This window comes from Lagopus leucura, unplaced genomic scaffold, assembly GCF_019238085.1.
Source record: "Lagopus leucura isolate 7727_CA_CO unplaced genomic scaffold, USGS_WTPT01 Super-Scaffold_100008, whole genome shotgun sequence".
NCBI lineage: Eukaryota > Metazoa > Chordata > Aves > Galliformes > Phasianidae > Lagopus > Lagopus leucura.
Window position 1 is genome coordinate 32,852,863 of NW_024962265.1, and position 17,642 is coordinate 32,870,504.

The 17,642-nt window shown below is 42.9% G+C and overlaps 1 protein-coding gene across 1 annotated transcript in view; it reads left to right on the forward strand.

Annotated features, from left to right (window-relative positions):
* HMGA2 (high mobility group AT-hook 2) overlaps positions 1-13,617 on the forward strand; it is a 104,144-nt gene extending 90,527 nt beyond the window's left edge. The window contains exon 5 of the mRNA XM_042872713.1: positions 13,072-13,617. Within this exon, the coding sequence (XP_042728647.1) occupies positions 13,072-13,119 (48 nt within the window). The 3' untranslated portion in view covers positions 13,120-13,617. The remainder of the gene's footprint in view (positions 1-13,071) is intronic.
* The last annotated feature ends 4,025 nt before the right edge of the window (positions 13,618-17,642 follow it).

Below are 17,642 nucleotides of genomic sequence, written 5' to 3' on the forward strand. Positions count from 1 at the left end.
TCAATTGAGCTTCTTTCTATCAGTAACAAAAACATAAAATGAGCTCACTTGGCATTTCCAAAAGGAGCAGACAGATGTTTTACAAAGGTAGTTAAATGTAAGTGTACTCCATAAACTGCTGCTTCACTTAACAGCACATCTTTAGATACTCAAATAACCTTTGTAATCCAGCCCTTAATCTTTTTGGTCCAAATGTACCAGGAAATACACAGGCAGCCCTGTTCCCCCACAGGCAGAATATGGGAGCCTGGCTGAGAAAAGTAGCAAATCCCCAGACTGTTACTTGCCCAGTCTCTCTCTTGAGACCGGAAGACAGCTTCCCTGAGCCCAGCAGTCCCGCTCAGCAGCTGCACTGCTGCAGATTTTGCAGGGCAGGAGGGGTAGTCTGTGTCTTGCAGCACCGCAGTGGCTGCAGAAATCACTCTGGAAGTAGGTCCCCTGGAGAGCGGCTCAGTGCATCTCACTCAAGGAGGCTTTCAGGCTGCACATGTTGCCAAGAGAGAGGCATTATCCATGCCACTCACTCAGCTTTGGGCTGTGGTGCAGTCAGTGATTCAGAGGTCAAAGAGCCTCTGAACAACAAACAGGAGGAAAACAGTTTGGTTATGTCCCAGCTTCATGCAGCGCCTACCTCAGTGCTGAGTTCTGCATCACCTTGCTTGGCGTGCCCATGATCTAAATGCAAGCTGAAGTGCTTGTTCCCTTACACAGACTAAGGAACAGAGGTAGTGGAAGAGCCTCCTATGTCCTTCGTATATATCAGTGCTGAACACTTGCAGCGTGCAAGTCCCTTTTTAGGGAGGTCTCACGGTGACTTGAACATCATCTGCTGAAACTGAGATGTTGATGCTTCCGTCTCATAAGGAACTTGTGAGCATGCAGGCTGTCATGTTTTGATGTAACTAAAAAGGGATCAGATCTCCAAAGATATTTTTGCTTCCTGGCTTATTAGGAATGAGCTGTGGGATTCAGAGTCAGGCATGCTGTAATGTACAGCTTGGAGATGCCCTGGCTTTGTCAGTCATTTCTGAGTCATTTGAAGAGCAGCAGTGTCACATTGCCCAGCCTGGGAGGGGTCTTCTACTCTGAGCAGTCATGAAAAGATTATGTTACCTGTTTAAACATGGAACACACAATTTCCTTGACATCAGCCCTAGCACAGGAAGCAGCCATCTGAATGCAGAGCTGGTCACACATTAGCCAATTCGATACAGACATGCTATCAGGTTGCTGCTCTCTCCCAAGGTATGAGGCAAGGCCTGCTCCTAAAATTCTCCATGCTGAGCACACAGAAACACCCAGAAACTCCAACTATTGGGCAGCTCCACACATGGCGCTCAGAGCAGGTGTTGCTGCTGAGTACTTGAGGGCCAGAGGGTAAGTTACAACTTTCCCATAAGCAAGCAGTATGACGTCTTTGTGATTTCTTCATCTCCTACTTCTCTCCCCTTCCTGCCTGGGGAAGAAGTCCACCATGGGCAGGGGATTGCTGTGAGCAGGGAGGCCTTGTGTTTGACCCTGTGGCTGTGACCACAGATGACAAGGGAGGCACCACATTGAGTTCAAAACCTGGCTCTGACTTGACAGAATCAAAAAATCTCACTAGTAGCCAGAAGAGACACAGCTGTGATGTGTGCCTGGGAAACACCTCTGAGAAGGATGGCTGGAATGGAAGCACTGCTTAAAAAATGCCAGTCAAGAGCAAATTAAACAGTGCTACTTTTACATACATATACTGTGCATTTTGGCCAAGGTTTCCAAAAGTCATACAGCCAATATTTGGGTATCCAGCTTCATGAGTGTACAGGACTCTAGGAAGGCCACCCCCTGAAAATTTGAATTATTTTAGGATGTTTCCAGAATGATATCCAGAAAGTTGAAACTACCAGAACAATCAGCTGTTGGACCTCAACAAAAATAATCAAAATGCTAATTAGCAAAGATGAGGTGTGTCAGAAGGCTGTGCAGACAAAAGCACTCTTTTCACTGAGGGCTTCGTTACTGAGGCTCTCGTAAAGGCTCTACGTCTTTCACAATCAGCATCATTGTTCCTCCACACCCAGCTGAAGTCACTAAGAGATGCCCTATTTCTTGGCATATATATAGTGTCCCAGGGCTATAATCCAGCTCTTTCACTCCATTGCAAAACATGGGATATGGGCCTTATGTAACTCAGATTGGCTTCAGGGTTGTATGAGACAATCTTAAACAAGATACCACAATCCACTTTTAGGAATTGATGCACCTTTGCTTTGCCTGTTCAGGACCATATCAGTTTTGTTTCAAATTGCATGTTATGAGTGAAGTATGCTGTAATGGAGGTAAAATTAGAGGAACACAATGAGGTTTGAAGTTAAGACCAAGGAAAACACATTTGTCGTCTGTTAAATGATTTGCTAGAATAGTCATTTACAGTATGTGCATACCAGCAGTATTAAAAAGGATTTGGCTAGGAAAAACAGCAGTATACTCAGCCCTTATTAACTGATATACATCTTTAAACAAATTCTGGAAGGAAACATTAAGAAGCCAATATTTTATTTTATTCTAGAGTTTCCATGGCATTGGGGGAATTTTATAAGGTCCCCTTATTGCCTAAAACAACAGTCTTAGAATGGAAGTGTAAGAAGCATTTCACAGTCACTCTGTCAGTCACTGTGGGGTATCTGTGGAATTCGGTGAATTTAGTCCCATGAAATCAGTGCTGCCATGCTATTCTGGAGAGAGATGCATCCTCCCTGGGCAGCCTGTCAGCATATGACACCTGTGCCAAATGTTAGGGCTGGCATGGAGCAGTGGGACTTACAAGTGTGCCTCCTCTCATGAGGCTCACAGAGAAGAACTCAGGCGAAGGATTCATTAAAGTCAGTGCAAAATGAAATAAAAAAGGACATTCTAAAACCACTTTTGCCAGTGGAACTTCCATCTTGCGCTCTTTTTGTGCTACCCCTTTGTGCTGTGACAGTGTGAAGCAACTGTTACAGGCAGGCTGCTGTCTGGAGAGGAGCTGTGAGCTCACTGTTGTTGATTGCACATCTGATTTTGTTAGCATGGTGCTGCTGTACTCATGGACAGAATAAAGAGTCAGGAAGCTTCTTAGTAGGCTGTGCAGTGACACATGCTCCCAAGTACTTCATGGTGAAGGCTGCAGGAGTGTGTAGGCATTTTCGGACATTGACACATTGCAAAGCAGTGCACAAAGGACCCACCCTATGTCTTTGGGCTGTCCAATGTCTGTAAGGATCTCAGTTTCCTGCATATGGGACCTAAGTAAATAAATACGCTTTTCTCACACAGACTGAAAAAAAGCCATTCAAAATGACTGCCTATCTCTTGGGTGTTTTAGCACTCACATCACCATAGCAAACTATCTCATGGATTCTGTTTCATTGGGATCCCAGTGCCACAAATGTTAAATTCTTGATGAAGTCAGCTCCTCCAGATGGTGAACATCACCATGATGAAGTTCTGCTGCTGATCCCATTGGAAGGCATTTCTGGAAATGCCAGAATGTTTTCAAAAAAATGCTGGCCAAAATCTCCCTTTAGGAATAACTGTTTCTTATATTAAAACAGGATATGATACTGCCAGTGTACTTTTTTATGTTGCTTCTGATCTGTTGATGCAGTCACATTGTTAAGGGCCAATCTCTGATCTCAGGTTTGGAGGGCTATTTGCCACAAAACTACTATGGGAAAAGAGGAGGGGGAAAAGAAAAAAAAAAAGAAAAAAAAAAAAGAATCACCCACATTCTGCCCAAATTCAGATCTCAGATTTCCCACATCCTGGTATTTAATTTCTCACAGAGTTACCAATGATTGATCTCATGGCAGGATTAGTGGGAAGAAAAATGAGAGCTCCATTGAAACCAGACTTGAGTCTGGAAAGATGGGACATGTGAGCTCTAGGACCCAGGAGATATCAGATTCAGGGCAGCAAATGGCTTCCTCCCACCCTTTCCCCGATAATCATGCTTGTTTTGACTCAAAATTTGGGAACTGAAATCAGAACAGCAGAGAGGCAGTTACAATATGTTAGGTGGCGCGCCCATCACTTTTACAGCCTCCTGAGAACTGCGTTATACGGTGGGGCATGTACTGTAATTTACATCAGTATTTCTTTAAATTTACGAATAGCAGAATAGATTAACATTGAGATATAAATTGCAGTAATCTGTCTCGCTCCTAAAAGAAAATGTGTTTTGAACACATATTTCTACCAGAAACCTTTTCTGATTTGATTAAAGAATATAGATGTGCTCAACTGGAAAAGAAACTCCCATAAAAGGCTCTACAATCAAAAGGAAATTTTCAGTATCTATTCAGCTGGACAGGCCCAGCCAGAAAAAGAAAAAGCTTCTCCCTATGGTCGCAGTGCAGATGGAACTTGAAAAGTTGGGGTTCCTGCTCCATGCTGAAGAGGACCTTATTTTATTACCCTTCCCACCAGATCATGTGGAGATATTCAAGAAGTTGAAAAATCTTTAAATGCATTGCTCTAAATCCTGTAGGAGTTGAACATGTTAAGATGACAAGAAGTGTATGTCATTAGACCACGACTACCCTTTTTGGATTACCTGGTATTTGTAGATGTATTGGCAAGATGGCTTAAATTAGGGATATATTTTTAGCCTGCAGCGTTACATAATAAAATAGCAACAGAATTTTTTGCTGTAAAAACGAGGAGGCATTGCGGGAGGGGGCGCTTATTCAAACCAACACAAAATTCTCTGATTTTGCGCTCTTTGCCTGCACAGAGGAGGTGCTCCACACTTACACCATCAGTAAGGTTTCAAGGAAAGCATTCCCATTACCCCATTTTGCTCAAGAGTCATTGCCCTGCCTTTCACTGCAGACCTGCTGTTTAGTCTGAAACCAAAAATCAAACCCAGAACTGCAGCTCTCAAAGTTAAATACTCTGCATTGCTGCCAGCACAAAGCCTCACCAGTGTCTGTGTGGTAAGATCTATGATTAAACTCTTCAGACGTTTTTAAAAGCATTTTACAAGTCTGTTAAGCTTTAGTGTTTTTTCTTTCTTTTTTTTTTTTTAAAGAAAAAAATAATTTAGCTGAACTGTACCGCAGAGTCTCACATGATCTCTGCAGAACCAAATAAGCAGGCCCAGCTCGCTATCTTTCTGAAATATGTTTCTCATTTGCGGGGACTTTTCGGAGCACAGCTCGGGGAAGGTTGAGCTGTCTGTGTTGAACTCTTTCTTTCACAAGTGGAAAAGAAGCGAAGGGAAAACCAGGGGAGCTTCAGAAAGAGCGGCGGCCACAGCCCCACTTTGCATAGCCGCGCTCCCTGCAGGCCCAGCTCCCCGTAGCCCCAGCGCTGGCTCTCTGAGCGGGTTACATGCCCGGCACTGAGCTGCTCGTTCAGGAGACCGGTCCTCGTAAAAATGTCAGTGGAGCACTTCCCCTTTGAAAGGCCCTTTCATCTTACTCTCCCGCAGCCCCTCTCTGGTGGGCAGGCAGGCTTGACCGGGAAGCTGCCGCCTGGCTTTCCCGCATAGCTGGGCCCTAATGAGGTGTGTGCGGCTCTTGGCTGCAGGTTTTCAATCTCTTTCTTATTACTTCAAAGCTGCTGCTCCAAGGCTCAGACAAGTTTGATCGCTTGGCAAAATCTCTCAGCTGGGACTCAAAAGGAAGACGTTTTATTTTATTGTTTATCATTATGGATAGATAGCCGGTCCCAAACCACAGTTGCCAGTGGCTCCATAAATGGAGCTGTATTGCTTTTTTAAGTGATAAAGGATTGGAGGTGAATAACTTCTGACAGTTGCTTCCTGTCTGTAAAAAGCAATTGTTTCAGAGGAAAAAGAAATAGAATAGAAACCTAACAGGCCTTACTTTATTCCCTTCTTCGTGTTCTAAAATAAGAGTAGGAAGCAAAGGGTAAACAACACAGATCTGATCATTATTTCAAAACCAGTCCTGGTGTCCCTTTCCCCGGGTCTCCTCCTTACCAGGAGCCAGAGCTTCGCCATGGTTCTTCCTCTGCCACTGAATACAAAATATGCACAGGCATCAATGTTCCTTCCAGCACTGCAGGGCTCAGGAGATAGGCAGGCCTGTTCGGGTTTACCTTCATGGACTCCATCATTCTTCTGGGCTCTGTGGTCTCCACTGCCAGCGAAATAAGAGCTTATGCAGTGGCCCATAACATTTCAGTGGACTCTACAAGCCTAGATTGGCATCCATGCATGCATTAGTAATTAGAGACCATTATTACAGCCTCTTTTGCCTTTTGCTCCAGTTTGGATTTTGGCTCTGAGTGTGCACACAAAGCAGTTTTCTTCTGCTCTAGTTTAAAGCCTCCACAAGAAGTTTGTAAGGGCAGCTCATCAGAGCTGAGGTCGCTCCAGCTCAGTTGTGTATGTTTCTAATGGCACTGCTGCCTTATTTTCTGTGACATTTTGTTTCCTTTCCACCAAAACTGTTTACGACTTGTGGGATTGAAGCACTCTAAGATGAAGTATGTCTCTGTCAGTGTTCTTACAGCATCCATGACTGTTTCAAGAATCATTCTTCACTTTAGTTCTGTTTGTTGTAGACTCTAAATGGTGCTTCCTTGTTAAATTGTTCTAAATAGTACTGAGATTTTGCTGGAGATTTTCACTCTCCTTTTAATCACATGGGGAACAGATTTTTTCAAAGTGTTTTGACCTGCTTAGGTCAAAAAGGCACTTGCTCTACTCATGTGCCAAACTGTGTTTAAGAAATCTGGCCTGATGTGATTTAGACAGACAAGTCTCAGTTTCAAAAGGCTTCACCAGAGCTGGCTTCAGCACTGAGCAACGTGCTTGTCAGAAACCTCACTGCTGAGTTATGTCAGGGCTGCTCTAAAATCCACGGCAAAATTGGGCATTTGAAACAGGTTTATTCAAGCCCATTTGTAGGAGACATTGAGAAGCAGATTCTAGGTTAGGTACTTTTCAGAATATCTATGCATAGACCACCCTAATTTCTTTCTCTGGAAGTTCTCACTGAGTCCTCCTGGGTTTAAAAATCCTTTGTCAGATAAACCTTTTATCTCAAAGTAACCAGAGTCATTATCACTCCATTATATCAAACAGTTCTCCTAGTGGCAGATAAGGTAAGAGATAGAAAAATGTTTTTGTATTCGCTTAATCTAACAAGAAAACTGTTCTAATTTAGAGAGGAATGTCCTGTCCTGTCCGGAAGGGATGCTCTTGAGCAATGTCCTGGTCCCCTTCATTTGCCTGAACCTATAACTCAAGACCCAAAGCTTGGCCTAACCTTGCAAAACACTTCAGCCATTATAGGAAGGCGATCTGTAGGAGTGGTTCATGGGTGTGCAAGGATAGTAACTCCCTCTGACCTCTACAGCTGTTATTGCTCTCAGCCACGTTGTTGGCACTGGTTCTCAGCCTTCTAGCATCTGAGTCCCAGGGCAGCCCCAGCAACTTCACTCCAGCTGTCTCAGGTAGTATGCTTCCTCCAGCAGCTGGAGATGTGGATTATCCGGTAATCCTCATGAGCAGCCTTTTTGCTAGTCAAGACAAATTGTTCCAGCAGCAGTGGGAGAGGACACCCTTCATTTACTTAATAAGTTTATGCATTTGAAAGGCCACAGGCTGATCACCTGCAGAACAGTATCAGTATTTTGCTTTGTTATTTCTGCTTACTTTGTATCTCAGAAAACATTTGACCATTTATATAAAAGTGGAATGACTTCAACAAACAAAAAAATGCATCCTCCGTACAGATTCTGAGTTGATTGGCATGTTCATAGGCAGTAGAAAACACAGCTTGAAGGATCTGCTTCAAATCAGAGAGCATGGGGAACAAGAACAAGAACAAGACTGCATACGAGTTTCCAAACCAATGCTTTGCACACATGCACACTCATGGAGGAGTGCTATTCTCACTGTCTGTTGTGTGTTGCTTTCCTCGCTGTGGAAGCTTTGAGGACATCTCCAAGTTGAAATGAATTTTAAGATGCTTAAACTGCTTGCTCCCAAGAGCATTAGGCAGCTCTGCACATGCCCACCAGCTGGCTCACAGGCACTGGGGAGGTTAAGCAGCAGCTCAGTTAGACTACTCACTGGTATTTCAGCATTGGATTTCTCTTAAAGTTAAGTCTGCAGCCTTCTTAAGACCAAGGTCCTTAGGTAACAAGAAAGACCTTAGAGGCAAAGTTCATAGGACAGTAGACATTTAAAGCAAGAATGTTGTTTGTCAGCCCTTACATGTCAACCCCAAACTGTCCCATCAGTTGCCACCTCTCCATTTGTCTCTTTCTTTATCTCTAACGTCATTATAGTACCAAGAGTTTTGCTTCCATGGAGGGAGCTGTCTGTTTGCTATCATCAGGGTGTCCCATAGCTTAGTCAATGATTGTAGGGTGTCAAATGCAGGACCAGTGCAGGGAGAGGGCAGTGGTTTGCTGAACTGCTCTGTTGGTAGAGTTTTCAACCACCAGGCTGGAGAATTTGCACTCCTTGCGTGCTAATAGTGGCAGTACATGAAAATTGCTTGCTTGCAGGCTGGTTGACTCATCTGTATTCCGATACAGATTTCCAGTACTGAAATAATTTCTTTAGATGCATATATAAAAATATACTTTAATCCAGCATTTAGAGTTGTGTGGCTTTCTATATGCGGCCATGGTGGTCTCTTCTGCTAATGAATCCTTTTATTGTGATGTGTGCATTAAATACCTGTAATAATATGAGTTATGAATCCAAAATCTCAAATTTAACTTTGCTTTACTGCTGAGTGACTGCTGTCACAAACTCAGCAGGGCTGCATGCTGACTGACAGCCCCTTGGAACAGGAGTTTGAGCTCTTGCCAGCATGATTTGCAGATGGCAAAGCAGCTTGAAGCAAAAGTTCCCACCAAAAGTTCATGCAAAAGAAATCTGTGATGAGTGTCTGTTAGTGCTGTAAGAATTTCTGAAGCAGTTTAGTGTGCTGGCCATGGAGCAGTCAGGATGGCACTGTCTGGGCATAGGCTGGGTATCTGCAACTGCAGTAGGAGCCACTGGCTTCAGGGACTCCTGAAAATATTAGTTTGCATGTCAGGGGATTTCAGGCAAGTTAGCAGACAATGGTCCACAGTCTCCAAGTTGCTCTTGTCAGCAGTTCTTTTTGACGTATCTATTCAAGCATACGCTTTCAGACTTAGAAAGCAGCCAGCAAGATCTGTGCCAGTAGCAAATACTTTGTTATAAAATAAAAGCTCTGACAAATTCGGAGGCCCTGCATGTGCCATTGCCATGATCCCGAAGTTCATCTCGCAAAATTGGTTCTGGTTTTTTTGTAATCTGAAGTTCAGATTCGTGAGCAAAAGTTGAAAAAAAGTGAGTTGCCAACTGAATTGCCAGTTTATTGAGGCAGTTAACCTTGAAGTAATTGTAAAAGAGCTTTGCTCAGGGAATTAGAACATAATAAATGTTTTTACAAAACGGAGAAACAGTTGTCCTTCTGTATGTGGGGGGATGCTGCTGTCAAACAAGAACAGTTGTCTCAATGCTGTGCTGAGCCCTTTCAGGTGCTCTGGTGGATCACAGACATCCTTAGTGTGACATGGGAGACCAGCAGCCTTCTGGCCTGGCTGCCGAATGCCAAACTAAATACCCAGGGTATCTTTTTAGACCCATTCTCCTATCTTCAGACATATCGTCCCCTTCCCACCAAAGGTACCATCATCTGAAACTGCAGAGGATGAAAGCCCAGTAGGCATGCTGACTGCAGAGAGCATTTCTAACAGAAGCCTGCTGTGCTGCATCCTGGTTCTTTTTGTTGCCATCACTGTTAAATTCAGGCTAACAACAGCAGCGCCAGCCCCCTGCAAAGTAGCCCTTCTGAGGGCAGATCTCTGCTGTGGATCATTGGGAAACAAATGTCCTTGCTCAACAAATCAACACTGGGGAAACGCGAGGGGGCTGTGCTGGAGGGTCCCAGTCCTCAGGGCACATTTGCCAGCCTCTTGCTGATGATGCTCCTCTGGAAGAAAGCATTAAACATCTCAGCACATGGAGAAGGATTTCTCAGTGCTTTTTTTCTGGGAGAGACAGCAGCTCCACATCACTTCCTGCTTGTTAGGTCAGTGACTGCAATTAAGGATTGAAATAGCTCAGGATGCTGTTTGCAATCTGTCCTTGCAGTATCACACTGTGATACTGTGTGCAACAGCTCAGAGTAAATAACATGTTGTCCCGTACAGCACAGGACAACCAGGGATAGGACATGACAAGTAAAACTGCCTCTGCAGTGCACCTTGTCAGTCAGCTGCTGAGTGTGCATCTATGTGGGGCACGCAGCAAAGGCTGGGTTGAGGATCACAGCTGCACAATCTTCTGATATTTGTAACCTTTTCTTTTTTTTTATGAATGTGTATGATACATGGAGGGGACAAATGCAAAAAATTTCTCTCTGTTGCTGTGGCACATCTGCATTTTCTCTTTCAGAACCTCTGTTCACTTTTTCCTTTGGGTCCCTCCATGCATCTCTGTCTGATTTGTATTATCCCTTTGAATTGTAAGCACTTCAGAGCGGCAATCACGTCTCCATCTGTGCCTTGACAAGGGACTTACATGATAGGTTGGCTTAAAACCACCCATCTGTAACTGAGCTATCTTAGGCTTTTGCAAAGCATGAACCTAATGAAGAAAAGTTTTCTTTCTGCCGTGTGACCATCTGATCTCTTTGCCTGAAACGTGGATTTGAAAAGTAGACCTGCGAGTCTCAAGTATTTTTAATAATCAGTTTATTATTTAAATGTTGTTGGTTTTAGCTTGATTTTTGGTTTCTCATTTTTTGTAGCACTACAGGTGCACATTTGCATATACATATCTGTCATTAAATTAATATTGATACATAGGTAGAAAGATGAGAGACGAACTTCTCATTTGTTTTCCTAGTCACAGCAGCAGAGACCATAAGGAAAAAAATATTGTGAAATTCACAGTATAAATCAGGAGATTGGGCAGGTCTTCAGCTAAAAATAGCTCTTTATGGCTCCCCTGGCTGGACTCGGAAATAGAAGTACATCCTGCCATGTATTTTCCCTATGTCCCATCGACGTTGTGCTGTGATCAGAAGTCCACCATCATGGAAAACTGGTCAGCTGTGTGACAAGGCAGGAGTAAAACACAGTGAGTGCCCATGTGTATACGGCGGGCTTCGGGGACTCAGTGGCAAGAGGCTCAGACTGCCCATGGTGATTTAAGGCGTTAAGCACGTGATTGTTATCAAATGCCATTAACCAAAACATGCCTACCTGCATTATGTTCCGAGCATGGAACCCACAGTCATAATTTGTAACTGAAATACTTGGCTTGCAGGCAAAGCCATTGTCTCCAGGTCATCACAAGTTCTGAATTACCAAGATTTAAGCCAACGTACTTGCGGCTGTCTCTCAACACTCAGCCCAAGTTAGCTTTCCAGTAGGTGTCTGCAGATACCACTTTTCTTCTTGCCTGAGATGTTGTAGCAGTCACAATCCCATTCTGTGTGGAAGATAAGCAGGGAAAATGCATTACATGATAACAGGATTAGATAGAGCGCGAGCGCCCATCTCCAAATGCTGCGGGGGACGGAGCGAAAGTCGCTTAATCACACGGTGAGTCAGGGATCGTTTTCACACAGCGCTCTAAATATAACCGTGCTGCAAGCGGGAAGCAGTTGTTGTGAGGAAGAAATTGTTTATCTGTGTGATAGATCGATGTCATCTGGAATTTAAATATTAATTGAAAAGTCAAGGTCGGAGGGTGGCTGACACTTGACTTTGCTCTCTTTCCTCCGTCCACAGCTTTGATCATGCTACATCTTTCTTTGTGCCTGGTGCTCCAGAGAGTACCCCAGGGTCATGGTCCGTTTCCTAGTCAAGAGGTATAAACCTGCTGGCTTAAATGGCTGAGGCCCGAGCTTTAGCGGGGGGGCAGGGGTCTGGCGGCGGAGGGGGAAGCGTTTGCTTCATGCTTTTCACATTTCCCACATAACCCAAAGCAGACTAAACAAAACCAGTGTGAAATCTCATGGCTTGATGCTGCTATGGTTATATTTTTTAAGCTGTCATCCATTCATTTATACTTACGTTTATTCCCTGGATTTACAGCTTTTTTTTTTTGCTTTTTTTTTTCAGTCTTTTCTTGGGGGGGTGCAAGGGGCTGAAACCTTTTGAAAGAGGATTGCAGAGAGTGGTGGCCTATGATTAAAGCTGTGTGTTTTTCCTTGATGCCGCTCTTCTGCAGCGGTGTCACACATGGTAGCATTTAGGAGCCCTTCACAGCTGAGGTGTTTCAAACACTAATGAATGGAAGTTTGGCCATATAATGCAGACAAGCTTGAAGGCATGCTTTGCTGAATGGTGTACTGTAGTGGCCTGGGAAAGGAAGAGAGTTATAAATTGTGTCAGTTAGCCACCGAGACAAAATGAAGCCATGTGGAAAATCAAATCTATTAAAGTATGAAGACTGCTATAAGCTGTTTTAAGCTGGTCATTCTTAAAAGGTCTCCATTGGCTGAGGGGATAAATTCCTATTTTTCATAGATCTTTTTCACGTGCTGGCTTAGGCAATGATGTGCAGCATTTCAGAAAAAAACACCTTTCACTCTCAGCCCCTTTTAACAGAAATGTTTGTTGCTCCCAGTTTACTGTCTGTGTCCTGAAAAGCCCATCGCATTGCTTAAATAAGCAGCATAAGAGTGTCACGTTCAGCCAGGTGTGCTGAAAGGAAAGGCAAAGTTGGCTTTGGGGAGGAGGAGGACGGCCGCAAAAAGGCGAAGTCTTCCCACAGCACCTCCTTCACACTGGATATCTGCTCAAAATGCTTCTCATAGGAGACCCATGACAGAGCACGGCAGGGATTTCTCTTGCTTGGTGCCACATGGGGTAGGAGGGAAGAGCAGCAAACTAAACTGGTGTGGTCTGAGAGTGGAGACCTTCCCCTGCTCTCCACAGCAGCTTCTTGAGGCATCACAGCAGCTATACAGCACATTTTATTAGCTTGGGATGCAGTTGTCAGCTGTGTGAGAGGAGGAGGCAGCCCTAGATGCACAGTCACCACATACTTATTTTTTTTCTTTTTGTGTATTCTAGGAAGAGACTGAAGAAACATCCTCACAAGAATCTGCAGAGGAAGACTAGGAGACCGCTCCATGCAATTTCTACCTCATCAGCAGTTGGGTCTTTTGAAGGGAGAAGACACTGCCTTGACCACTTATTTTCTATTGCCATGGTCTTTCCACTTTTGCCTGGGGGGAAAAAAAATTGCATAACCTTAAAAAGGATTTGACTAATCAACTTCTTTATAATCCCTTCACAGTCCCAGGTTTAGTGAAAAACTGCTGTAACACAATGGGGGCACAGATTAACGATGCAACTTCAAATTACTGTTTTCAATTTTCTTAACCTACTAATAGTTTGAGCTGCTAAGTAAGGGTGACTGGGTCAAGAAGAACTCCAAATCAGGTTTAAGTCATTCACTGCACTGCATATAAACAAGAAACTTGTAACATATTAATTATAATGGGCATTGAAATAGGAAAGGCTGGGTGTGTAACACCTGGCCTTGCAACACTTCCAGCAACCCACTCCCTACTTAGTGAACTCTCTGTTTTAGAACACCAAAGATAAGGGATAGATACTACTTTTTTTTTTTTTTTTTTTTTTTTTGGTAAACTTCTTGTAGATTTGTACTTGATTTATTTTTTTTTTTTTAGTCTTACTGATATTTCAGGAAAAAAAAAAATTGAAAGCTGAACTCTCACTTCATTCAGCTGGTAATCGGAAGAAAGAGCAACATGAAAAAGGTACTTCCATTTTGCAAAAGGGAAGAAAGACAAAGATACGTTGTATAGTTTTACATACAAACATATCAGCAGAAGTAGAAGTAAACAAAATGAGCAGCCCTCACCTTCTGGACAGTAGAAAGCCTGAAGGAGTCGGCTTTCCGTAGAGCCAGGTGTTTTCTGTGGAAACAGAAATGATTGACACCAAACACTAATGCCATTAATGACTAAATCTTTCTCAAGAAAAGTGTTTTAAATCATGTAGAAAGGTACCTCAAAATTAATCGTGAGTTTATCTGAACAAAATAATCCAGATGTTTTGGTTATTTTCAACTAATTCCACTCACCCCGCACCAGATTTCAAACAGGATGGATCTCTCCTCATTACTCATCAGTCATGATGTAAAAACCAACACCATGTACCTCAGTTAGGCTTGTGTATTACGTTAAGCAATGTATTTTGACATAGGATGGTTCACTGAGCACCTTTGTGCCAGTTGCGTTTCTCCATCTTTTCATTCAAAGCAGCACTTTTAGCAACAGATGCAATATTACCCCACTACTCAAAGCTACCTCTGATTTTTACAATTAACTCAACAGACTGATAAATACATGCTGCTATACACACTCAATGCAGGAAATTTTTACTGGGTAGATAATCATGAGTATCTGCATTTTCCCCTTATTTCTACTTCAACACTTAATTACAGTTAAGGAAGCAATATCTTTATTGTGTTTCAGCATGACTATGTATTTTTCTCTCTTTTTTTTTTTTTTTTTAAATGTACTTACCCTGTCTCTGCTAAACTTCTGTGTAATGTACTGTTAACTTGAATATATTTTTGTACTGAATTGCTGATAGGTTTGTAAGGAGAATTTTCTTCAATGACACTACATGACATAGAAAAAAAATTTAGCTGTAATGTTTAAATATTACTGTCCAAGTTTGTACCTCAAATGAATTGTTTAAAGAAATGGACTAATTGATTGACAAAGACCTACCTCCAGACTTTAAATGGAATGAACTTCTTACTTTCAGCATTAGTTTTGAGACGTTTGAAACAGTTAGGACTGCAACTAATCCCTAATTCAAAAGTATTTTTGTAAAATAACTTGTGGAAAATGAACACATTTTAAATTACTTTCGTATTTAAAAAAAAAAAAAATGAACAAAAAAAAAAACCTTCAAAGAAACTTGAAGCTTTGTAGGTGGGAAGCAACAAGCTCAGCTTTTGCATAATGCAATCACAAATATGTGTTTAAAAAAATAATTAGTAGATTGTAAGAAAATACTTGACAAGTATTTTCATGTATTTTACACAAATGTGATTTTGTAATATGTTTCAGCCAGATTTATTTTAAATGCTTCTTCTGTAGAGTATTTTTATTCTCCTCCCTCTCACTCTTTATTTCCCTCTTCTCTCTCTGGTTTCATTTTCTCTCTGTTTAATTTCCTTTCTTCCTCTCTTTCTTAGTCAGTACTTTGTAACATTTTATTAATAACTGGGCCAGGGGTAGTTTCTCAGGAAGGCGTCTGTTGGCACGGCTTTCGTAGCAAGCCAAGTGCAGTTAAAGATAACTACTTACTGGCTTCTTCCAAGAGGCAGAGTCAAGAACTGCGGACCTCCTCAAAAGACTGCAGAGGGTCCATTGTCGGAGATTGCTGAGAAAGAGCTCCTCGGAGTGCTAAAACCAGACACGTTAATAGGAAGTGAACAAAAAGTAACCCGAGCTATGGGGTAGCTCTAGCAGGCCAAATCCAGCGTCCCTTGAAGTCAGTAGAAGGAATTCTGTTGACTTCAGAGGGCCTGGAGTTGAGCCTTAGCAAATCCCGTTTGGTTGGTTTTGTTTACATTTTTTGAAACCACAGTATTCAGCAGGTGACACCAAAATAATCACTGGGTGTGTGTCACACTTCAACCTCCGAGACACTGACCACTCTGATGAACGGAATCTTGTATTTTCTGTATATTGTAGTACAATCAAAACACATTACTACCTCTTAGGGCCTACTATACCTCATTTTTTCAGACTGAAAAATTGCATGTGGCCAGTGAGCCAGTGAGAACATCATAAAATTTTTTATATATATAGTTTATTTTTGTGGGAGATAAATTTTATACGACTGTTCTTTGCTGTCATTGGTCACTGCTAACTAAGACTGGACATTTAACTCTTCTACCATTTCTGCAAGAGAGGTGTGTTTGCAGGAAAAAAAAACCAACGCTTCAAGATGTCTAACTACAGTTTACTTTTTCTTTTGAGTGTCTTCTAACTTTTTGCTTTGTTCTTCATGTAGAGCTGCTGTCTACGATTGTACTTCGAATCGCTTGCTTGTTGAAAATGTTCCTTTAATGGATTATCACAGTCTGTTCAGCACAATAAACATCATAGCCTCTGTGATCCCCATGTTGTTTGATTCCTAGACTTTTGTCACAGTTCCATAAAATGGGTAATAAAGTTTGGTCACAGTGACCAAATTTGTAAAAGCTTTGCATACAAGTAGTCTTTTTTGTCTCAGGATCACAGGTGTGCACCTCAGAAGAAGAGCATTTTCTATGAGGGGCACCAGCGTGTGCCCTCAGCAGAAGGACATGTTGTGAGTGTCCCCTCAGGGAGCAGAACATGTTCCCAGCATGGCACTCACCGTGCAGAGCCAAGTGCCAGGGGAGCAGAGTTGCTATCACCCAGACAGAAGCACTGTAACACTGGTGAGACCGAAGGGGTGTTTTGTTGACCATCTTTGAATCTACCTGTGGGAAGTCAGTCAAATTTCAGAGCCTTCTCCTCTGTTTATGCCAGATCACATTTTGCATCCAGAAGGTTTCATGGCTTATTATTCAGCCATTAGGATAAACTAGAAATGGAGGAATGCGAGCTGAGGTAAAGTCCCTCCTCTTGAAGACGGTGTGTGGGCACAAACCCACCCTTCTTCCTTGGGGTGCAAGGCTGGGGACTGCACTGTGCAGCCTCCTGGCTACTTGAGCTGCCACAGGGCCATTGTAAGGAGGTGGCATGGATTCCTGTCACCTCATCCTTTTGGCACTTTGCCTAGGCTGAGAGCTGCAGATGTAAGGATGAGCCTAAGTGCCTAGCCCTCTTCAGCGGGTGCCAGAGGGAGATACTTTACCATCTAAGCTGGGACGGTATCAGAGCAGCAGGCCTTCTGTGAATCTAAATGCCTGTTTTCAATGTCCTGGATAGCTGAGGTAGGAAGGAGGTGTTTGGGTACTCGGATTGGCTGAGACAGGTACATGGCTGGGTACGGTCTGGGACACAGCTTGAGGGGCTCAGGAAACTGCCTTGGAACTTTGACCCCAAAGTTGGCACATCAGGTTATGCGGGTCTCTTCTGGCATTCACACTGCATTTGGTCTTACGTGGTCCTGTGGCCTTTTACAGGGAGATTTTAAGATTGTGACTGTGTGTCCACTCATTCATATCTGCAACCATGTCCTTCTCACCAAGGGTGGTTGTTCAGATAGTAATTTCTCCAATATTTGGTTTTACACATTCCCTGTATTCAGTCGTTTGTAAAATATCCACCTAATCTGTTTGGGCCTAATAACCTCTGCTTTCCCAAGGGCTTTATGGCATGTTCCCATTGAACTTGATTACTCGTAAAATAACCAAAATACAGTCACAAAATGTGTGTTGAGTAGTAACACATACTCATCAGTCCTGAGTCAGAGATATGAGTAATTGCATTCCTTGCATTATGTGTCCTCCTCTCCTTTCTCACCCAGCTCAGCTGTAGTAAAGGATCATTCCACATCTCAGTCTTCCTGGTGGTCTTCCTGTGCTTTCCATCACTTAGCTCTTCCTGTTGTTGTATCCGATGTGATGCTCCAGCTGTAACCCACCCAACTGGTGGATCAGC